At 52.4% G+C, this 22,790-nt stretch overlaps 1 protein-coding gene across 3 annotated transcripts in view; it reads left to right on the top strand.

Moving 5' to 3' along the window:
* Positions 1-22,790, top strand: part of Gcn1 (GCN1 activator of EIF2AK4) — a 62,847-nt gene that overhangs the window by 10,878 nt on the left and 29,179 nt on the right. For all 3 annotated transcript variants that reach the window (NM_001168664.1, XM_039089791.2, XM_039089790.2), the window contains exons 3-31: positions 1,237-1,300; positions 1,797-1,928; positions 2,271-2,379; positions 4,720-4,818; positions 4,906-5,040; positions 5,566-5,634; positions 5,745-5,853; positions 6,388-6,462; positions 6,840-6,968; positions 7,374-7,424; positions 7,639-7,737; positions 8,059-8,232; positions 9,014-9,166; positions 11,685-11,777; positions 13,799-13,874; positions 14,119-14,278; positions 15,063-15,252; positions 15,335-15,459; positions 15,570-15,748; positions 16,360-16,453; positions 17,495-17,608; positions 17,731-17,929; positions 19,046-19,201; positions 19,500-19,681; positions 20,469-20,549; positions 20,751-20,894; positions 22,179-22,306; positions 22,386-22,575; positions 22,714-22,784. In NM_001168664.1, coding sequence (NP_001162135.1) covers positions 1,237-1,300; positions 1,797-1,928; positions 2,271-2,379; positions 4,720-4,818; positions 4,906-5,040; positions 5,566-5,634; positions 5,745-5,853; positions 6,388-6,462; positions 6,840-6,968; positions 7,374-7,424; positions 7,639-7,737; positions 8,059-8,232; positions 9,014-9,166; positions 11,685-11,777; positions 13,799-13,874; positions 14,119-14,278; positions 15,063-15,252; positions 15,335-15,459; positions 15,570-15,748; positions 16,360-16,453; positions 17,495-17,608; positions 17,731-17,929; positions 19,046-19,201; positions 19,500-19,681; positions 20,469-20,549; positions 20,751-20,894; positions 22,179-22,306; positions 22,386-22,575; positions 22,714-22,784 — 3,580 coding nt within the window. The remainder of the gene's footprint in view (positions 1-1,236; positions 1,301-1,796; positions 1,929-2,270; positions 2,380-4,719; positions 4,819-4,905; positions 5,041-5,565; positions 5,635-5,744; positions 5,854-6,387; positions 6,463-6,839; positions 6,969-7,373; positions 7,425-7,638; positions 7,738-8,058; positions 8,233-9,013; positions 9,167-11,684; positions 11,778-13,798; positions 13,875-14,118; positions 14,279-15,062; positions 15,253-15,334; positions 15,460-15,569; positions 15,749-16,359; positions 16,454-17,494; positions 17,609-17,730; positions 17,930-19,045; positions 19,202-19,499; positions 19,682-20,468; positions 20,550-20,750; positions 20,895-22,178; positions 22,307-22,385; positions 22,576-22,713; positions 22,785-22,790) is intronic.

Here is a 22,790-nt window from a genome sequence, read left to right as displayed (position 1 = left end):
GCGGGCAGGTGCCTTGCTGTACCGGAGTCTTAGAAGAGACCTGAGTGCAGGAGCTCTCAGTGTACCCACCCGTCTTCCTGCCCTCTGCTCTTCCCACAGCTGACTAATGTGTCAGCAAGTCGAGACTTTCAGAACCATCTAGTTACAGGCGCCTTTTCTGTCCTAGATCCTTGTGGTTCTTAGTCTTTGCTTTTTCCTTTTTTTCTGAGACGTGGTCTCTATGTAGTTCCCACTCTCCTTGAACTATGTAGACCAGGCTGACCTAGAACCCATAGAGATTCACCCGTATCTGCCACTGCCTCCCCGAGGAGGGCTTGGATTAAGGCATGCATCACCATCTGGCTTCTGGCACTTGCAAACTTTTGTTTGTTTGTTTGTTTTTGTCTTTTTTTTTTTTTTTTTTTTGGAGCTGGGGACCGAACCCAGGGCCTTGCGCTTGCTAGGCAAGCGCCTTGTTTGTTATTTTGTGTTCATGCCTGTTTGTGTCTGGTGTATGTTCCAGTGTCAGGATACACATGTGAAGGAGGCAGCTCTTTCCTTCCACCTGGGGTCAGGCTTATAAAGTGTATACCTTTACCCACTAGACCACCTTGCCCCCCACCTGTTTTGTTTCTTTAGTGTATGAGACAGGGTCTCTGTGTTACCCAGGCTGGCTTCAAACTTCAGGGAGCAGGTGATCCTTGTATCTCAGACTCCTGAGTAGTGGGGAGGGACTACAGGCCTGTGCCACTGCATTGGTTTATGCTGTCTGTCTGTCTATTTTTGAGACAGTTTACTCTGGCTGGCTTGTAACTCGATATGTAGACGACTGTGGCCTTTAACTCACAGAAACCTGCTGGGCTTAAAGGTGTGCATCCCTGCATCTGGCCTTTCTGCTAACTTTTAGACCACTTGTTAGGCTGTGTGAGCAAACACCTGCCACGCCTCACAAACCGAACAGCACAGTGTAAGCCAATGCCCAGGCTGTGGAGCAGGGCAGTCAGGCGTGGCCCTACTGCTCCCTGCTCTGTAGGGAGAGGGGATATTGAGGTCTGGTGCTTCCGTCTCATTGGTTCAGCACATGTCTCCTTACTCTAAGTTTTCTGTACCGTGTGTTTTTTCTCCTTGAGATTTTACAAGGATACAGACAGGACTTACTGAGGCTCTGTAAGGTGCCGGATCCTGTCTGACAGGACTGACGGCAGCAGTCGGTCAGCACTGTGCTTGCTGTTGAGTCTCTGTAAACTTTGCTTTCAGATCTGCCAGAGGGAGCAGTGAAAGGGCTCTGCAAGCTGTTCTGCTTGACCCTGCATCGATACAGGTGAGTGCGACAGACACCCGGGTTTCAAACCATGCCATAGAGGGACACTGTGTCAGGGAGACAGTGTAGGACAATGGGTAGAGCCTCCAGCTGTTAGAGCCAGACTTCTTAGGTCCATGCTCTTTACTGGGCAAGGTACTTAGCCTCCCTGTGCCTCAGTTTCCTCATCTGCAGAATGGGGGTGATAGCATGTCATACCTCATGGGAAGTCGTTAGTGTGAAGGCCTGGGACCTGCCTTATTATGATACCTCAGCACACATGTGTAGTCATTAGTTGGGCTTGTAAAGCTTTGAGGTCATGCGGCATATACCATGAGCATACATTCTGCCTCTTGTCATCCTGTACTCTTTCTGGGGTGAGGTGGCTTCGTCTCCTTCATCTCCATCACTGGAATATAGGGCCCTCGGTTTCCCCCCAGGAAGAGCAGTGCTTGGCATCTGCTGTCCTGTGTCTGCTGAGGTCACCATGTTGCTCCCCGCTTCCTTCCTACCCTAGGGATGCAGCTTCTCGCAGAGCCCTGCAGGCAGCCATTCAGCAGCTGGCTGAGGCCCAGCCAGAAGCCACAGCCAAGAACCTCCTGCACTCTCTTCAGTCCTCAGGGGTCGGCTCCAAAGCGTGTGTTCCCAGGTAAGGGGTGAGGGCTGGGTGCCTCCAGGGGTTAGCGGGGGTCTTCTCAGGCAGGACGATGTAGAGCTGTGAGCTCGCCTGGCTCACTCTCTGGCTTTGCACTCTGCAGGGCACCTAGAGAGCGCCTCTGGAGAGAGGAGCAGATTACTGGAGAAAACTAACCCCTGAGCTGTCTCCAACCTCATGTTTTAGTGTTGCCCATGTCAGGTGATGGGACTTTAGCCAGTGAGGCCTGGACTCTTGTCCCGAGTTGTCACTGATGGAGCTGGGCGTCAGGACGAGTGTTTGTCTCCAGATGGAGGCAGGCTCTGCACTCAGCTCTTCTCTCACCTTCTCCTGTAGCAAAAGCAGCGGCTCAGCCGCCTTGCTGGCCCTGACCTGGACCTGCCTTCTTGTGCGGATTGTCTTTCCCCTGAAGGCCAAGCGGCAAGGAGACATCTGGAACAAGCTGGTAGGTCCTTTGCCTTTGGAGCCACAAGGGGTCAGCTTTACCCCGTGATGTGAGGCGTCCGTCACATCCAAGTGCTCGCCAGTGGCATGAGTCTGGTGATGGGCATAAGTGCCATAGGAATCACATTCTGTTCGCTGAGGTTCCCAAGTGTCTCTGTATTGGCCATGATGCGAGGGCCTTGCCTTTGTGAGAGGCCAGACCAGGGGAGACAACTGAAAGGCAGGCTGCTGGACGCTACGGTGATGTAGATGATGCTGTTTCCTGGCTAAGCGGTCTCTCACTGTGTCTAGATTTCAGGGTGATAGGTTTCCGGCTGCTGTCTTGGTCCTCTCCTCTCCTCTCCTCTGCTCCTGTGCCTGCACCTTGCACACTCTCTGTCTCTCCTTCCCACCTGTCTGCTAACCTGCTAGCCAGCTGGGAGCATCTCTTGATGTCTAGGTATGCTTAGTACAGGTCAGGGCAGGAGCGTGCTCGATGGTTCTGGATGGAGTCTTGCATGTGATGTTGTAGGTCTAATATTTGGCCATGAGATTTGACAGAGCCACTTAACCTACTCACCTCAGAGAGGTGTCACAGAGAGCCTTGCAGTGGCCATAGGCACTGTACAGTGCCTGTACATGTAGATGACTCATGGCATTACAAACCTGAAACCATATCATGGTGAAGCAGCCAGCCAGGCAGACAGACAGACAGATGGCCTTCTGTCTGCTTTCCTACCTAGACACCTTTAGGGACAGCTGTGGTGTGGCCTTTGGCAGTGGGTTAGTGGTGAGCCAGAGCTCTGACATTTTCCTGGTAGTAATTGGTATGAGTTTGACTCTGGAAGCCTTCAGCGTGTGGCTTTCATTGTTAGTGAATGGCTTTCTACTAAGGTGGTTAATAATAGGCAAGATCCCTGGCTGATCTCCTGAGTTCTTACAGTGTTACCTGTGGGAAGTCAGCCGGCTCAGTGAGTGGGAGGGTCGGCTGTAGAGTGTTGTACTACAGGACAGAACGTGTGTGACTCGATGCAGTGACAAGACTCTGGACTTTTCCTTTGCTGAGTCTGTTAGATACGGGATTAATTCAGCTGTTTGCTGGCTGGCCCTGGGCTAGAAGCTGGGGCTGCTGTGTAAAAGCGCTGAGGAGCCCTCTGCTGATGTGGAGCTTGCTCGCTGCTGGAGAAGACACAGTGGTGGAGGTGGGGAATGTGGCCAGGGTGGTGGCAGCAAGGCTTCTGTGAGGAGAAGGTGACTCGAGCAAGGGCTGGCTCATCTCAGAGAGAGGGGATCCCAGTAGGGTTCTGTAGGTGGCAGAGGTGGGCCCGTTTAACTGTTGAATCTTAACCCTGACAAATAAAACAGGTGTAGAAGGCTGTGCTATTAGCATAGCCTATAAAAACACAATCGCATAGACAGCCATGACTCTCCCTAGCTACTATGGTCCCTGGTGCACTAGATTTTGTGACTATAGAAATATTTTCTGTGTATCTGATCATTTATGGCCCAGTGGTGGAGATTTTTGTTAACATCTGTGCTTTCTATCTCTTTAGGATTTATTCTTTTCTTGTCGTTGTTTTTGAGACGGCATCTCACTTTGGTGGCTGGCCTAGAACTCACTGTGTAGAACAGGCTGATCTGGCACTCACAGAGATCTGGCTGCCTCTGCCTCCTAAGTACTGATCAAAGGAGTCCACCATACTTGCCTCTAGCATTTGGTCCTTAATGAAGGACAAGTCTAGGCAGATAACATTAACCAGGACCGTCTGGTCTTTTTCTGAATGGCAGCTGTCTCACTGACATTTGATACACATTTTGTCTTTTTTAAATTGTTTGTTATGGGGTGAACTTGGGACTTCATGCATGCTATTCTGAGCTACATCCCCATTTGTGTCTTTAATACCGTTACCGTTTTCTCTCTCTGAACGAGAAGGTGCACCCTGTCATCGGAGGTAAATAAATGCACGAATGATCAGTGTAGGTAAAAAATAGGAGTTGGGGCTGGAGAGATGGCTCAGCAGTTAAGAGCACTGGCTGCTCTTGTGGAAGACTCTGGTTTGATTCCCAGCACCTACATGGTGGTTCACAACTGTCTGTAACCCCAATTCCAGGGGCTATGATAGCCTTTTTTGGCCTTCCGCACACATATATGTAGTGCACAGCCATACGTGCAGGCAAACTACCCATATAAACTGAAAAGAAGGGGGCGGGGACTTAGGCCAAGGGTTGGTAGAAGACGGTAGAATGGAAGAAGTCTAGTGGGAAGGAAGTGGGATCTGTAAGCCTGATGTCTGTGGCAGACTGTGAGGGTCCCAGATGCCTGTGTCAGTCATCCTGAGTAAAGTATTTCCTGTCCCGGCAGGTGGAGGTGCAGTGTCTGCTGCTGCTGGAGGTGCTGGGCGGCTCCCACAAGCATGCTGTGGACGGCGCTGTGAAGAAACTCACTAAGCTATGGAAAGAGGTGAGTGGAGCTGGTGGGAGGGGGGAGGCTGTGCCTTCTCTGTACCACCGCTGCCATCTGACTCACCACTGTCTGCCTCCTCTTCAGAACCCTGGGCTGGTGGAGCAGTACTTCTCAGCCATCCTTAGCCTAGAACCCAACCAAAACTATGCCGGCATGCTGGGGCTGCTCGTGCAGTTCTGTACAAATCACAAAGAGATGGACGTGGTCAATCAGCACAAGGCAGGTGTCCAGCACGGTGACTGTGGGTTTGATGCATTAGGCGGTCTGGTGGGAAGGAGTGGGAACTCTTTGTCCCATGGCCTCTCCTGTGACTCAGTGAATCCTGGTGTAGACACCAGGGTGATAGTTCACTCTTCACCTCTGTGGGCAGCACCCATGCACCAAACACTGTGCAGGAGACTGTGACCCTCGTGAAACGGAGTCAGAGGTTGTCACCTAGTTAATTCCGCCTGAGAAATGTGACAGGAAATAGGCATTGGGGGCTCTGACTTGGACTGTAAGGCAAGGACTTAGGGGTAAAGTGAAGCTGGCCAGTAAAGAGGTGCGGCAGAGAGAGAGCATTGAGAGGGTGAGCGGGCGGGCGGGCTGGTCTGTGAGAGTGATAAGGGCTCCAGATGACCCTGCGGTGAGCAGGCGGGGCCAGCAGAGCCCTGGAAATGACTGCTCCCTTCAGTAGCGAGCACTGGAGAGTGGGAAGCTGTGGCGTGGGACCCCTGCCTAACACTGGGTCCGTCTGCCTTGTAGAGTACCCTGCTGGAGTTCTACGTGAAGCACATTCTGATGAGCAAAGCCAAGCCTCCCAAGTACTTGTTGGTGAGTGGACTGCACATCTGCCACCCAGGTGGCGCCAGATCCTGCTTCGTCTGGACACTGCCTGCTCCTTACCCGTCCCTGAGGCCGGGGCCTGACTCTTCTCTTTGTAGGACAACTGCGCCCCGCTGCTCCGGTTCATGTCCCACTCTGAGTTTAAGGACCTGATTCTGCCTACCATACAGAAGTCCTTGCTGAGGAGCCCGGAGAATGTTATAGAGAGTAGGTTCCTGCTGAGGGAGCTGCTGGGAGGCGAGGGCTGGCTGAGCGGTCCTGTTCTGTTGGCCCGGCCGCAGGACGGCTTGTGCTGGGAGTGTGGCACGTGTCGCTCTTACCCAGTGGGCAGGCTGTGTGTGCCTGTGCCTGTGCCTGAGTGCATGCACCCACAGAGGCCAGAGAAAGGCATCGGATCCCTGGAACTAGAGTTCTAGGCAGTTGTGAGGCTGATGTGGATCCCGGAGAGCGGCTGCTGCTCTTCACTGCCGAGCCATTGCTCTGACCCACAGGTGCTGTCTCGTGAGAAGCTTTGGAAGAGTATCCCCTTAGAATACTGCTCATTGTTAGAGTCTGCAGAACTTTCTGCAGACCACTGTGATTAGTAACCCTTTCTATGGACAGCTTGGACTTGCCGGGAGGCCCTGAGCCCTGGCTCAAGGGTGTGATGACTTTGTGGTCTTGTCACCACACAGCTAACCAGGCTGGGCAGAATGGACACCTGCACTTAAAACTGACGGCCAGTGGTTTCTGTCCCCTTAGCTATCTCCAGCCTGCTGGCTTCAGTGACACTTGATCTCAGCCAGTATGCCCTGGACATCGTGAAAGGCTTGGCAAGTGAGTGTGCTGACCCCTCTGTACAGGTGACCTCTGCAGCCCCCGATGCACCTTTTACTGTATTTGTCAGTTTTTTGTTGAAAAGGGAGTGGACAACAGCTTTTTGGCTTAAAGGTGGTTTTTGTCAAACTGGCAAACTCAAGTGTAATCCTGGGAACCCCATAATGAAAGGAGAGAACCCATTCCCACAGATGTTCTCTGACTGTGGTGTGCCGCAGCAGCCCCTCCTCCCAGAATATATATAAATGTTAAAAAATGAGAAGAAGGGGAGGGCTCCCTCCTGAGGTCGGAGAGCTGGGAGCCAGGGGCACTGGGAGGAGAATAATGTCTGGGCCATCGGCTGCTACTGCCCCTGAGCTGTGGCTCTGTGTATCCAGATCAGCTGAAGTCCAACAGCCCCCGCCTGATGGACGAAGCGGTCCTGGCACTGCGTAACCTGTCCCGTCAGTGCAGTGACTCGTCCGCCACCGAGGCCCTGACTAAGCATCTGTTTGCAATCCTTGGAGGTGAGCTTGGAGGCGGGCACAGTAGATGGCCAAGGTTGGAACTGGGGCAGGGTGCGAACTTGATCCTGGGTCTGCTCCGGGAGAAGCTGTGGAAAGGGCACATCTCTGCACGTGTGAGCAAAAGCACACACGCCAGTATGGAGGGCGATATCAGCATCTTTAAGAATTTGTGTGTTGTGTTGATGGTAGAGAAAAAGAAAGGTGTGAAGATGGTAATAATGCCCTTGAGTCGTGGGAGCACGGGTGATGTAAGTGATTTTCTGTAAGAATGTGATACTGTATTTTAGTCAGAAAGCAGAGGCTATAAAGTGCTGTGTTAGACCGGAAGCGTTGCTGCTTCAGGGTGCACATGCGTGTCATCCAGTGGGGCCGGTGTGAACAAGCACTCCCTTTACCTCCTTGTAGGCTCCGAAGGGAAGCTGACCATCATAGCCCAGAAGATGAGCGTCCTTTCAGGTAGGGGTTCTGTACTAATGGGGAGGTTTAACGTAACCACCAGGTGAGGTAAGTCCTTTGAACCCTGATGCTTCCAGCAGGAGGCCTGGCTCTGGTAAAGGGAATTTCTGGAGGACAGCAGAGGGAGGGTCTGTATGTCATGGGGGTGGGGTGAGGGTGGGGTCGCAGGAAGGCTTGTTCAGGGGCAGGGCTGACTATAGCATCTGCCTTTCAGGGATTGGAAGCCTCAGTCATCATGGGGTATCGGGGCCTTCAGGTCAAGTTCTGAATGGGTGTGTGGCTGAGCTGTTCATCCCGTTCCTGCAACAGGAAGGTATTTCCTCGTGGCCTGGGGAGCGAAGAGTTTACACCCATTCTCTTGGATTCACTTTTCATCCCCGTCACAGGCCTCCCTCTCCTCCTAGTCCCACCTCACAGAGCCCTCCCCCCACTGCCTCCTCCCCCTTTGGTACCACTGCACCATGGCCATCTAGTCTCAGCAGGTGCAGGCACCATGGCTTTCAGCCAGCCTTCTGGGAGGCTTTCTAAAGGCGCCTCCTTGAGTTAGGGCGGGAGGCTTGCCTTGTCTCACTGCCTGCAGTGGTTTGACGTGGTTATGACGTCAGACCAACTGGACTTGTGCCGCTTGCCCTAGTGCACGAAGGGACCTTGGTACATGCTGTCTCTGTCCTGGCGCTCTGGTGCAACCGGTTCACGACAGAAGTGCCCAAGAAGCTCACTGACTGGTTCAAGAAAGTTTTCAGCCTTAAAACCTCCACTTCTGCAGTGAGGCACGCCTACCTGCAGTGCATGCTGGCCTCCTTCCGAGGTAAGCTGCCCCCTCCTCTGAAGAGATGGCTGAGCACACTCCCCACGGGCTCTCTCTTTGGATTCACTTACTGAACTTTCATCATGCCACCACCACCGACTTCCCAGTTGTCACAGTAGCAGCCTCTTCCCTTGCTGGATTTTACTCAGAAAGGACCTACACTCAGAACCTGTTGTACTGAGATCTAGTGTAAACGTCCAGTGCTGTGTGATCCCTAGCCCTGCCCCCTTGCTTTAGAGGTGACGTCACCGACTGACATCTCAGCTCAGACCTGTAAAGCCAGCACTTGGGAGGGAGGGGGAGGCAGGCAGGACCTCTGGGTCATCTTGAGCTGCGTACTGAACTTGGGCAGCTGAAGTCTGAGTGTGTGCTTAGCTGCAGTTGTAACTGTGAAAGCCTGCTGATTTGTTTTGAGGTAGGGTCTCTCTCCATAGCCCTGTCTGTGCTGAAACTCACAGGTCTGCCTGCTGGGATTAAAGGCCCTGTGCCACCACAGCTGACTTACTTATTTAGTGTGTTTATTCCACAGGTCAGCAGCTTGGTTTGAACTTTGGGGTTTGGGACTGGAGGTCGTCAGGTGTGGGGGCAGCAGATTAGAGTGGGTCGGATTTTAATTTATGGGTGTAGAATTTAGGTCACAGATTCTTGTCCTGCTCTTTGAGGTGTTTGGCAAGTTAACTGAAGGACTTTAGCCAGTTCATAACCTGGGTGGATAACGTCTTCTCATGTAACATTGTCACCCCTGCCAAGCAGGGTGTCTCTAAGGTGCTTCTCTCCACAGGTGACACACTCTTGCAGGCCTTGGACTTTCTGCCCTTGCTCATGCAGACAGTAGAGAAGGCGGCCTCCCAGAGCACTCAGGTCCCCACAGTCACCGAAGGCGTCGCCGCAGCCCTGTTGGTCTCCAAGCTCTCTGTGGCCGACTCACAAGCTGGTAAGGGTCTGCATGTGTGCAGGGTCCCGGTAAGGTGACAAGGCTCTTTTCATAGGCCCTGATCCCTCAGCTTCAGGGTCCACTGATATCTGCAGGAAAGAGCTCAGGAGTGCAGTGGGGACCTCACTGTCCGTGGCTGAGACTCCAGTGCTCCGGTGGGGGCTGGTTTGCAGCATTGCTAGCCCGAGTGTCAGGACTTCACGTCGTTTTGTTGTTGTTTTGTGTTCCTGTGTGCGTGAGGGTTTGCCTGCGTGGATGGGCATCACAGGCATTCGGGACCACAGATGTCAGAAGAGGGAGTGGGTTTCCTTGTAGTTGGAGTTATAGACGGCTGTGAGCTGCCAGGTAGGTGCTAGGAACCCAGGTCCTCCGCAAGAGTAGCCAGTGCTTCCCCCACTCCCACCCCCACCCCCACCCCCCGGAGCTGGGGACCGAACCCGGGGCCTTGCGCTTCCTAGGTAAGCGCTCTACCACTGAGCTAAATCCCCAACCCGTAGCCAGTGCTCTTAACCACGGAGTCATCTTTCCAGACTTTGTGTCTAAATGACTTACATATTCATAGGATGTTCTCATTCATTTCCGTTCTATTCCGTTGCTGAGGTAACACACCCTGACAAAAGACACTTAGAGAAAGGAGCTACAATTCCAGCTACAGCTCTGGTCATCGTGGGAAAGTTAAGGCAGGAACTTGAAGCAGCAAGTTCCCTCACATCTGCAGTCAGGGCTGACAGGAAGTGTCATGGTCACTCACTTGTCTTCAGTTGGACGTCCTTTTCACCCAGGTCAGGATCCCCCACCTAAGGAGTGGCACAACCCACCACAGGCTGGGGCGAGTCCCATCAGTTGACTGAATTAGGAGAGTTTTCCGCAGACAGGCTGCACATAGTCTAGACACCACCCCAGTCTAGACAGCAGCTCGCTGGCTCTCCTGAGGGCTCTATGCTGTGTCAGTTATGATGAGAGGTAACCATTGCGTAGGGTGTAAGGACGGCTCGTGGTTAGGGACATTTACCGCATTTGCACCGGTGTGGTGGCTCACAGCCGCCTGTGACTCCAGCTCCTGGGCATCCTGTGCCTTCTGACCCCACCGGCACTGCGTTTACGAAGTGCACATATATTCGGATACAGGAAGTAAGTCATTTACAAAGCACCACAGAGGTAAGTCGTAAAGTGATAGCTTCCTTTTAGCCCTGTCTTCAGCCACTCGGCTTGTTTGGTTAGGAGTGGCAGTTTCGTGTCCTCATGCCTCGGTGTACAGTGGAGCATGCTGGGTAACATACTCTGTTTGCCATGTCACCTACCAACCGCATGTGCAAGAGCCTTCCTTCTTTTCCCGCCCTGGGATCCTCGGCGTTTCTGAGTCCTCTGGCTCAGTCGGTTTTGTCATCCTGACACTCCTTGAGGAATCCAACTTAAGGAGGAAAGAATTGTTGTGGCCCACGGTCTTCGAGGTTCCAGTCACACGGTTGGGCAGTTGGCCCCTTGTGTTTGGATCTGTGTTGGGTAGGGAGTAAGTGGCTAAGCAGAGCTGCCCATCTCTTGGTGGCTGGGAAGCAAGAGAAGAGAGAGACATATCTGTTTCTCTTTTGAGGGCCTGTATGTAGTGACCTGACTCACTTCCACCTAGCTCTTCTCCTGATTTTGCCACCAGCCAATGGTGTCACAAGCTGGGGACCAAACTTGTAGCATAAGATCCTTAGAGCCTTCCTCCTGCCTGCGCCCTTACCTGGCTGTGCTTCTGTGGTGAGAAGTAAGGTTCTTTGTCTGCATGCTGTTGTGTACCCACTGTGTGCCAAGGTCCTCGGCCGCCTTGGGTGAGGTAACGTGAACACACCCACAGCTCATTTCAGGGTGCATCGGCACCTGCCCTCGGCAGGGGTGTGAATGGCTAGTGGTTTGAAGGACAGTGAGTGAGTGACTGGGGGACTGAAGAGTGTTGAGAGAGGTTTCATGAAGAATCCCTGAGAACCTGGGAGCGTGAGATGCCCATGAAGGAATGGCCTCAGTTCGGGAGAGAAAGCGAGAGCTGCATTGTGTGGCCCTCGGGGGCCAGTCAGGCCCATGAGTAGGTGAACCTTCCAGGGGAGAGGCTGCAGGCAGAAGAGAACCCTGGCGTTTTCCACACTGCACGTGAGACCAGAGGACTGACAGTTGGACGGAGCCTAGGAACAGTCAGTCCTTCGTGGAGGGTCTCACAGCCTGCCTAGAGCTTCGGCTTGGAGAGCCGTGCTGTGGGGACGACATGGTGCACTGCGTGTGGGGTGACCTTTGCTTTCTTTTTTTTTTTTTTTTTGGTTCTTTTTTTTCAGAGCTGGGGACCGAACCCAGGGCCTTGCGCTTCCTAGGCAAGCGCTCTACCACTGAGCTAAATCCCCAACCCTCTTTTTTTCTTTTTCTTTTTCTTTTTTTTTTTTTTTTTTTTTCAGAGCTGGGGACCGAACCCAGGGCCTTGCGCTTGCTAGGCAAGCGCTCTACCACTGAGCTAAATCCCCAACCCCCGACCTTTGCTTTCTTGCAGAGGCCAAACTGAGCAACTTTTGGCAGCTGGTTGTGGATGAGAAGAAGCAGATTTTCACATCTGAGAAGTTTCTGCTCCTGGCTTCAGAGGAGGGTGAGTTTATGGTCGCTGACTGTTCCTGGGCTCCTGCTTAGCCAGCACCTTGGCTCTTTGTTTGTTTGAGATAGGGTTCCACCGTGTAGCCCTGGCTGTTCTGGAACTCTCTCTGTAGACCAGGCTGGCTTCAAACTCACAGAGATCCACCTGCCTCTGCCTCCTGAGTACTGGGATTTAAGGTGCTCACCATTGCCTGGTTAGCTTGGCTGTTTTCTGAATGAATTCGTTCCTGTGGGCGGGTCAGGCTCAGTAGACAGGGGCTTGGGAGGATTGTGGAGACAGCGCTCGCTTGCTTGCAGGGAGCTGCAGTATCAGCTGCAATTACAACTGAATGGGTAATTGGTGCTGTCGGGGGTTATGCTAAGTGCTGCTGAAGTTGTGGCAGTTCCACTCCCCCACCGGGCGACAGACACAGAAACTACTGCTTTCTCCCCTGGCAGCAAGGGAACAGCGATCTCCAAATGTGCAAACTCTAGGTTGCCTCACAGGAGTCTGCTGCTAATTAGCGATTTGAAAAGTCTTTTGACTCACGAATCACAACATTCTATTAATGAGCTACAACTATTAGTCACTTTCTGGCTTAAATTTTTTTATAGTTAGCTTTTGATTAAGAACGACACTCTTGGGCTGGAGAGATGGCTCAGTGGTTAAGAGCACTGACTGTTCTTCCCGAGTTCCTGAGTTCAAATCCCAGCAACCACATGGTGGCTCACAACCATCTGTAATGAGATCTGATGCCCTCGTCTGGTATGTCTGAAGACAGCTACAGTGTACTCATATATAATAAATAAATAAAAATATTAAAAAAAAAAAAAGAACGACACTCTTATAGTTCAAAGACAAGGCAGGAGGGAATCCACACTGACATCTCCTGCCTTGATCTGTAGTCACTTGGTTCTGCTGCTTCCAAGTCCTGTCCCTCTGGCCTCGTCCTCCTTCCACAAACAGCTCTGTGTCACTGTCACAATTGTGCTTCCCAGCCTGGGAATCAGTCCCTTGTCCCTACCCAGGCTGCAAGTTCAAGGCACTGACCTGCTGACCAAGCTTACTTACAGTGAACTGATTTTTCTTTTTTCTTTTCTTTTTCTTTCTCTTTTTTTCTTTTTTGGTTTTTGAGACCGTGTTTTTCTGTGTATCTCCAGAACTCCACCTGCCTCCTCTGCCTCCTGAACGCTGGGTTAAAGGTGTCCTCACCACTGCCCAGCTGTGTTGGTTGTGTTTTTTTTTTTTTTTTAAGATTTATTTATTTAATGTATGTGAGTACTAGCTGTCTTCAGATACCAGAAGAGGGCATTGGATCCCATTACAGATGGTTGTGAGCCACCATGTGGTTGCTGGGATTTGAACTCAGGACCTCTGGAAGAGCAGTCAGTGCTCTAATCGCTGAGCCACCTCTCCAGCCCCTGTGTGTTTTCTTCTGTATGTTTGAGTGTTTGCTTTCATGTATGTGTACACCTGGTACTCTTGAAAGGTCAGGTGAGGGAGTTGGGTCTGGGGTGAAAACAGTTGTGAGCTGGGAATCCAGCCCAGGTCCCTGCAAGAGCCACAAGTGTCAACCACTAAGCCATCTCCCAGGCTACACTTTATTGTACCCTAGGCTAGCCTAAAACTCCTGATCTCTCTGTTTAAACCTCTCAAGTACTGGGATTATAGGTGTGCACCACCACTCACAGGTAGTAATTTTTAATAATAAAAATTAGTCTACACATTTTTATTCATATATATGTAATAAAAGAAAGTAGAAAGAACTATAGCTTCATATCTAATATTAATCATATTTAAATTTTGCTGTTAATTTTTTAGTTCATTTTAATTTTTGGGTATGTGGGCAGAATACATTTAGTTATTTTTGTGTGTACGTGTGCATGCACACACAAGTTGGAGGTCAGCTTTCAGGAGTGGGTTCTCTCCGTCCACCGAGTGGCTTCAGGGACTGAGTTTAGGCTCCTTTACCCACTGAGGCCCCGTACCAGCCCTGCTTGTTTGCTTTAAAGCCTTGCTCTGTCTCTCCCTCACAGCCCTGTGTACTGTGCTGCATCTGACCGAGAGGCTTTTCCTTGACCACGCCCACAGGCTCACCAACAGCAGAGTACAGTACGTGAGCCCCGTGAACTCCATTCACCTTTTGTTGGGTGTGAGGCGGGTGTGGCTTCCCAGGGACATGTATGCGTGTGTGTTTGCAGGCAGTACATGTGTGCATGTGTGTGTTTGCAGGCAGTACATGTGTGCATGTGTGTGTTTGCAGGCAGTACATGTGTGCGTGTGTGTGTTTGCAGGCAGTACATCTGTGCATGTGTGTGTTTGCAGGCAGTACATGTGTGCATGTGTGTGTTTGCAGGCAGTACTACCGGGTCCTGGTGGCTGTGCTCTTGAGCCGCACCTGGCATGTGCGCAGGCAGGCCCAGCAGACAGTCCGGAAGCTGCTGTCCTCTCTTGGGGGCATTAAGCTAGCCAACGGCCTTTTGGAGGAGCTGAAGACTGTCCTCAACTCTCACAAGGTGAGGGTCCAGGTTCTGCAACGACTCAGGTGACCTCTTTCCATCCGCTTTAGCTGGACCCATCTGTCCTGGTATGTTCTCAGGCGGGGTGAGTCCAGGGCCTTCTGTGCTGCAGTCCAGCTTTAGAAACATCTCTGCCCCTTAGAGCCCTTCCGCCCTTTGATGTAGTATCAACCAAAGTATTTTTGGGTATTTCTTTTTTTATTCTTCTAAAACACTTAATAATTTTATTTTTCGAGACAAGGTTTCTCTGTGTAGCCCTGGCTGTCCTGAAACTCACTCTGTAGACCAGGCTGGCCCAGAGATCCACCTGTCCCCTGAGTGCTGGGATTAGAGGCCTGTGCCACACCCCTGGCTTACTTAATAATTCTGAATGCACACTTACCCTCACTTTTGATTTTATTTTTTTTCACAGTACCCTTAAAGGCAGGCAGAGCTTATAGCCTTTTACACTAGCTATGTAGGCCGTGAGCTGACCTATTCGGATTGTCTCAGGCAGCAGCAGGTGGACGCAGGAGACAGAGGCCTGCATCATTTAAGTGCTGTAGGTGCCATGCGTCACTGACTTTCCTTCAGCGGTGTGTGGGCCCTTCACAACCAGTCGGCCCTCACTCCTCCCTCAGGGCTCTAGGCGGGCTATCCTGGGTGCTCTGTCTTTCCAGGCGTGTCTTGTAGCCTGTGGACTTGTGGGCAGGAGCGAGGCATCGGGTTGCGTTCCAGCAGGATTCCCAGTAATCCAGGAGTCCCAAGAGGCCCCGGGGACTCATCGCTTCCCTCTCTACAGGTGCTACCCTTGGAGACTCTTGTGACAGATGCTGGGGAGGTAATGGAGACAGGCAAGACCTATGTGCCTCCTCGAGTTCTGCAGGAAGCTCTGTGTGTCATCTCCGGCGTTCCGGGGCTCAAGGGCGACATCACCAGCACCGAGCAGCTGGCCCAGGAGATGCTGATCATCTCCCACCACCCGTCCTTAGGTCGGTAGCTGTGGAGGAGGGGGAGAGGTAGGAGGTAGCCATCCAGGCAGAAGGCTTCAAGAAGCCCCTCCCTCTCCTTCAGTGGCGGTGCAGTCTGGACTCTGGCCAGCACTTCTCACCAGGATGAAGATTGACCCTGAAGCCTTTATCACCAGGCACCTGGACCAGATCATCCCCAGGATCACTACACAGAGCCCCCTGAACCAGGTAATGCGTCATATGCTGGTTTTGGACTTAGGTCAGGATCATTGGGTATGGCAGAACCCGTCTCTGATGCTCGTTATGGTATAGACTGATGGTGTCTGTCTGTCTGGCAGTCTTCCATGAACGCCATGGGCTCCCTTTCCATCCTGTCTCCTGATCGAGTCCTCCCTCAGCTCATCAGCAGTATCACCGCGTCTGTGCAGAATCCTGCGCTGTGCCTCGTGACTCGGGAGGAGTTTGCTGTCATGCAGACCCCTGCCGGAGAGCTGTTTGATAAATCCATCATCCAGAGGTGCGGCTTGCTGAGGGCCTACTGCTCTGTTACTTTCCCTCCCTGGCTCTGGTTTCATGCTTGTCTAATGGACGTGGGTCACTGTGGAGAGTAAGCAAAACAGCCTGTCTACCTGTCACGGCAGCCTGTCTGTCCACAGCAGGAATACCTGCTGTGTCCAGGCCCAGTGCCTAGGCCAGGGGTATCAGTGAATCTAATCTAACAGCTACCACTAACCTGGGACCTGGGGGCTGAGTGTGCCAGCAGTGATTATAGTGAGACCCTGTCTGCAGTGCAGAGGCTAAAGAGAGGGGTCTGAGTAAGGCCTTGCAGGCCAGCCCAGTGAGAATGTCAAGCTGTATACAGGTTGATTGACATTACTTGTCTCAAAAGATACAGTGGAAAGTGATAGAGATATTGGAAATAAGCCTCTGGCCTTTCATCTCCTCCGCACACATGTGCGTGCGCGCACACACACACACACACACACACACACACACACACACACACACACACCACAAAAGCAAAACTAAGTTAAAGTTTACCAGCGACACTTGGAGGGTGTCAGAAGGCTGAGGAGACCGGTGCCTCTTTTTAAGCTGGATAACTTCCTTGCCTTCCCCATATTTCAGTGCCCAGCAGGACAGCATAAAAAAGGCCAACATGAAGCGAGAGAACAAGGCCTACTCTTTTAAGGAGCAGATCATCGAGCTGGAGCTGAAGGAGGTGAGTTCACGGAGGTGTCTGTGAGCCCACTCAGCTTGGTGCTTGAGTTGTGGTCCTCCGCTCCATGCAGGGGGTTCTCCTTGGTTCTGCTGAGGTTTTCCTCTGTTCCCCCTGACCTGCCTCTGGTCCTCTCCATCGCTCTGCTTCCTCTGTGGCTTCCTCTGATCCTGCTCAAAGGAAACCAGGGTTTTACTGGACGCTGCTGCTCTGTCCTGCCTGCCCTGGCTTTGTAAAGACAGGCTTGTCTCGACTCTTAGAGCAACTACAGGGCCTGGCCATCCTGACATGACTGAAACAGAACTGGTTCTGACAGAGCTCTTGTCTGTCAGCCTTTCTCTCCCTGTCTTCCCAGGCTGTTTTCTTGTCTTCTGCATCTTATCACTTGCAGTTTCCTGATCCCTGCCTGTCCGTGCATGTGCTTCACTCTGTAGCCTTTGCAGTAGTTAATGCTCCAGCGTCGTTTTATGAACTACTTCTTTATCGTCTAACTTTACCTGCTAGATTGTGAGCTCCGCGTGCGAGAGGTTTCATATATAAGTATATGTATAGATGTACACACACACACACACACACACACACACACACACACACACACACACACACACACACGGTCCTGGTATGATGTAGGCACTCAGTAAATATTTATCGGAAGACTCAGAGCTCTCTCTGCACCCAAGCTGTTCTGAAAGATCCTTAAGTGTGTCTGAGGGCTGGCTAAAGCCTCATGTGAAGCCATGTGGCCTTGGGAGATCATTGAGGGAGCTGTTGTTTCTCTGAACGGTGGAATTTCTCCCCTCACCTTTGTTTTTTAAAGCAGAGAGTCCTGTTTTAAGATTTGCTTCTTCACTGTTCTCTCCCTTTCGAAGGCATCCAGGGGCTGTGGCCTTTATAGGGGTGAGGGAGGGCATGTGGTGGGCTTGAGGGCCCAGGTCCTAGACTTGAGACTGGCCTAGAATTCTTGGAAACCAGCGAGCTTTCCTCTGGTGGGAAGGTAGATCTGTCTTGTGGATGTAGAGCTGGTTTCCGACCCCGGTCCTTCAGGAAATAAAGAAGAAGAAAGGCATAAAAGAGGAGGTTCAGCTGACGAGTAAGCAGAAGGAGATGCTGCAGGCCCAGATGGACAAGGAGGCGCAAATCCGGAGGCGGCTGCAGGAGGTACGTGGCCGCCACGCACCACGTGCCACATGCTGGTGTTGGGAAGATGCTCTACGGCAACGCCCTGCCCCTTGCTGTCTCAGTGGATCCTGCTGACTTTCTTCTGTTGGCTCTGCTTGCAGCTGGATGGGGAACTAGAAGCAGCGCTTGGACTCCTAGACGCCATTATGACCAGGAACCCACGTGGCCTGACACAGTACATCCCTGTTCTGGTTGACGCCTTCCTGCCCTTGCTGAAGTCTCCTCTGGCTGCTCCCAGGGTCAAAGGCCCCTTCCTGTCTTTGGCTGCCTGTGTCATGCCCCCTAGACTCAAGACCTTGGGTTAGTCTTTATTTGCTGGCTGTGGGGTTACCTCAGGGGTGTTTGCACGGTGGTCTGGAGGTGCCTGTGGGTGTTCTGAGGAGACATGGTGGCCTAAGCTGCTGAATATCGTTTGCACATGGAAGCGTCCGGTGGAGCCTCCAGCTGCATGTGCCTAAGAGCAGTGAAGTGGGGCTCTACCCTCCGCTCTGTCCTCTCTGCCTCCTCTGAGGATCAGGTTTATATGTAGTTAATTAGCACCTCATCTTTCTGTAGTAGCTATGTTTTGGTGCTGGGGACCAAATCCAGGATCTCATGGGAGCCACACCCCAGCCTTCTGTACCAGTGTTCTCTCTGCAGTCAGGTTCAGTGGCAGTGAGACAGGGCTGCTGTGCTGTGGCCGGTCATTGTACCTAGAACTTGTAAGCGCTGTGTCAGTGGTTTGCTCTCTGTTGGCTCTGAGGAAACATTAGCCAAGTGGGAGTGGTGGGAGTTCTGGCGGCCTAACTCTTCTCATGGGGGGCCTGCAGTCTGCAGGCTGTCCTGAGAAGGAATGTCAGCTGGTGTTGTGTAACGGCCCAAGTTGTTCGTTTCTGCCCAATGAAGGAGCTGTGTAGCCAGAGCTTTACCGTGGGAACAACTCTCACGTGGCTCACGCCTCCAGCACACTGACCTCTTAGTATCAAAAGTATCAGCCAGGAAGTGGCGGCAGTGGTGCCTGCCTTTAATCCCAACACTTGGGAGATAGAGGCAGGTGCATCTCTCAGGTCGAGGCTAGCCTGGTCTACAAAGGTCGAGGCTAGCCTAGTCTACAGAGGGAGTTCAGCACAGAGAAACCTTGTCTCAAAAACAACACCAACAAATAAGAATGAGCTCTGCCAGGCAGACCTGGTAACTGCAAGCCTCAAATCCAGAAATTTGGGAGGTAGAGGAGGAGGAGCCTGAGTTTTAGGCCAGCCTGAGCTACATACATCATTAACAAGCAAACGGACATCATCCCTCCCAAAAAACATAAGGGCAGCTACTGCCTCCTCTCTCCTCTTTTGATGAGAAGTTAAGACATTTTGGCTCAGACAAATGTCTGTCCAGAGTATCTCTGTGTCTCTTGGGTCATCTGCTGCCTGTCTTCTCTTGCAGGCACCTTGGTGAGTCATGTGACCCTGCGCCTGCTGAAGCCAGAGTGTGCTCTGGATCAGTCCTGGTGCCAAGAAGAGCTGCCGGTGGCTGTCAGGAGGGCTGTGTCACTGCTGCACACACACACCATTCCCAGCAGGGTGGGCAAGGGCGAGCCAGGTAAGGGACAAGGAACCAGAGGGTCCCTGAGCTTCCTGCACTTTGGTCTTGGGAGAGTCTGTTATCCATCTGTCCACTCCCCGCCTCCCCCAGCGCCCTTGGTTTTCCTCATTTGCTTCTGTTGAGTGCCACATTCTGGAGCAGGGCCAGCCTGTGGGTTAGAAGCAGGACTAGTCTAGCACCAGGCTACCACCATCGTCCCCAGCACTGTGCTTGGTGTGGAAGGTTGCTGGCCTCCCCAACAGCCCTTGGCCTGCTTGGTCGCCCCAGCTTGTCTGCTGTGCTGCTTGACTCACAGATGCTGCACCGCTGTCTGCACCCGCCTTCTCCTTGATCTTCCCGATGTTAAAGATGGTGCTCACTGAGATGCCCTACCACAGCGAGGAGGAAGAGGAGCAGATGGCCCAGATCCTTCAGATCCTCACTGTCCACGCTCAGCTGAGGGCTTCCCCTGACACCCCGCCCGAGCGGGTGGATGAGGTTGGCAGTGAGCTCTGGGATCCCATGGTTCAAGGGCGTGGGGGAGGCAAGGGCTCGCCTACTTCTTGGCCCTTGGGCTCTGGTGTTTTACCACAGCAGTCCACAGAGTGAGACAGCGGGCTCTGATGTAGAAAGGGGCTGGGCTGCTGCTTCAGAGACTGCACATTGGTCTCTGTCCGTGTGGGTGCTTGAGGTCCTTTGCCTCGCATGCACTGTGTTCATTTAACTTGTCATCTAGTCACAGCTAGTCCAGTGACGTCTTCCCTGACTTGAACAGCACTGTGTGTGTTGGCATGTTTCTTTGCGTGTCTATGTCTAGTACATGTTGGTTTGCAGTTGTTAGGTTACATGAGATGCCAAGCCAGCCTCTTACTAAGTTCTTTCTTTCAAAACTAACCTGGGCTTTGTAGGAGTCTTAGTGTAAGTCTCATTGTACCTGGCTGGCCTCAAACTCACAGAAAACCTCCTACCTCTGCCTTCAAGCACTGTGTAAGGTGTGCACCACGCACGACATCCATTTGAGTGATGTGTTTTACTTGGCATTTCTTTTCTTTCCTTTCCAAGTGAGTTTCTCTTCTCGGGTTCTGTGGTCTGTCAGTAGTTCACTCTGGGAGTCTGGCAAGCTGCACAGTTATCTTTTTTTTTTTTTTTTTTTTTTTGGTTCTTTTTTTCGGAGCTGGGGACCGAACCCAGGGCCTTGCAGCTGGGGACCGAACCCAGGGCCTTGCGAACCCAGGGCCTTGCGCTGCTGCACAGTTATCTTAACTTCTCTCCCGTTCTCTCCCAGAATGGCCCGGAGTTGCTGCCCCGAGTGGCCATGCTACGTCTGCTGACGTGGGTGATCGGAACGGGCTCCCCTCGCCTACAGGTGACCTGCTTTCCCGTTGGCTTGTGCTGTGGTTTTTTGTGACTCTGACCTCAGGATGGGTAGTCAAGGCCTAGTGGCTCTTGTGTAGAAGGGCGGCCAGAGCCTGGCTTGATTATGGGGGTCTTAGCCGTGGGGTGGGTTTTAAGTGCGTCTGTGTAACTGAGCCACTGAACTGACCCACTGTATCAATGTTGTCCACAGGTTCTTGCCTCAGACACTCTGACCGCCCTATGTGCCAGCAGCAGTGGGGAGGACGGCTGTGCCTTTGCGGAGCAGGAGGAGGTGGATGTGCTGCTCGCTGCCTTGCAGTCCCCATGTGCCAGCGTGCGCGAGACTGCGCTCCGGGTGTGTGCATGCTTCCTTGTTGCTCGGGCAGAGTGTCCCTTACCTCAGACAGGGCCAAGAGGCAGACAGGAGGTCATGGGGTGGGTAGGGTCCTAAGCTTGTCCCGACGTAGCACTGTCTAGTTTTCTTCACCGGGAAAGACTTCATCTAATTGTCAGTCTTGGTTGTGGCTCTCAGTGCGGTTACAGATAGCTTGTCTTTTCTTTTTTCTTTTCTTTCTGTGTATTGATAAAATATTCTGACAAAAGCAATTGAAGGGATTAAATTTTATCTCATAGTTCCAGGTTATAGTTCATTGTGGCAGGGAAGGGATCAGCAGCTTGGAATCACATTGCATATGCCGTCAGAAAAAGCGAGCAGGGGATACATGCTTGCCTGTGCTCGGCCTGCTTCCTCCAGTTCTCCAGAGTCCAGACTCCCTGCCTAGGGAATGGTGCCACCCATGGGGGGCAGGTCCCACATCACTAACCTAATCAAAATGACCCCTCACTGGCTTGCCTAGAGGCCCATATTCTAGGGGGTTCTAGATCCTCTCAGGTTGACCTACCTGACAGGATTAGTGCATTTCTCAGCTCTCTGCATCAGTTTAGCTTTTTTGATGGCTTTTAGGCTTGGTTTCCTCCTCCTCCTGGCCCTGGCCCTTGGTAAAATACAGGACAAATAATGACAGTGCGATGACCTCTGTATTTTAATTCATTCAACAGGCACCATTTGAGCTCTTGTCTATCATGTTTAGAGTTAAATTAGCAACGTTTACATCAAAAAGTTCTTAAGCCTGCTCTGGTGGCTCACACCTTTAATCCCAGCACCTGGGGTGTAGAGGCAGGCGGATTTCTTTAAGTTCCGGGCCAGCCTTGACAGCCAAAACAGTCATAGCTATATAGTGAGACCCTGTCTAAGAAGAAACAAAACAAATTTCTCCCACTGTACACCATCAATTCTGTACACAAAAAGTGCTGGGTTGGGGTGTGGCACAAGCTCCGAACCACTGAGCCGCATTCCTAGGTCCCCCAAAAGTCTGTTTGAGGAGGCTGGGCAGTTCGGCAGTTGAGCTGATTCCCAGCACTGTTTAGAGCAGCTCTGTCCAGCTGCGGCAGCGGTCAGGATGCTTCGCCCTGTGCTATCTGGCGCAGTGGCCGTGAGGACAGCGTTTCCAGTCTGAGAACTGCTTTCCCTGCAAGAGCTACATGCAGCTAATGGTGGTGCTTGGGATGAGGACGTGAGGAAGCAGGGCGCATGCTCCTGAGATGTCAAACCTCACGGTCTGATCCCTCGTCCTCGCAGGGGCTGATGGAGCTCCACCTGGTGTTGCCAGCCCCTGACACTGATGAGAAGAACGGCCTGAACCTGCTGCGGAGACTCTGGGTTGTGAAGTTTGACAAGGAGGAGGAGATACGGAAGCTGGCTGAGAGGTGACAGTCCCTCTGGTGGGGGCACAAGGGACGCACTGCAGGCCCTTGCTTGCCCAGTCCTAACTTGGGTTTGCTGCAGGCTTTGGACGACCATGGGCCTCGATCTGCAGTCAGATCTCTGCTCGTTGCTGATCGATGATGTGATCTATCACGAGGCTGCTGTGAGGCAGGCTGGGGCTGAAGCCCTTTCGCAGGCAGTGGCACGATACCAGCGGCAAGCAGCAGAGGTTATGGGCAGGCTCATGGAGATCTACCAGGAGAAGCTCTATGTGAGTGACTGGGGCAGGGTAAGCGGGTGGGTGGGCTTATGTTCTGTTTGTCTTATGGTCAGGGGCCAGGCCGTTGGTCTGTCTGCCCCTTGGGCAAGGGAGAGCACTGCTAGGCATTTAGCTTCTTGTCTGTTGCAGCGGCCACCCCCAGTGCTGGATGCTTTGGGCCGAGTGATTTCAGAATCCCCTCCAGACCAGTGGGAAGCCAGGTAAAG

The sequence above is a fragment of the Rattus norvegicus genome, chromosome 12 (genome assembly GCF_036323735.1).
Source record: "Rattus norvegicus strain BN/NHsdMcwi chromosome 12, GRCr8, whole genome shotgun sequence".
In the NCBI taxonomy this organism is placed as follows: Eukaryota; Metazoa; Chordata; class Mammalia; order Rodentia; family Muridae; genus Rattus; species Rattus norvegicus.
Note: the sequence above shows the minus strand (reverse complement) of the source record. Positions and strands in the feature narration are given on the sequence as shown.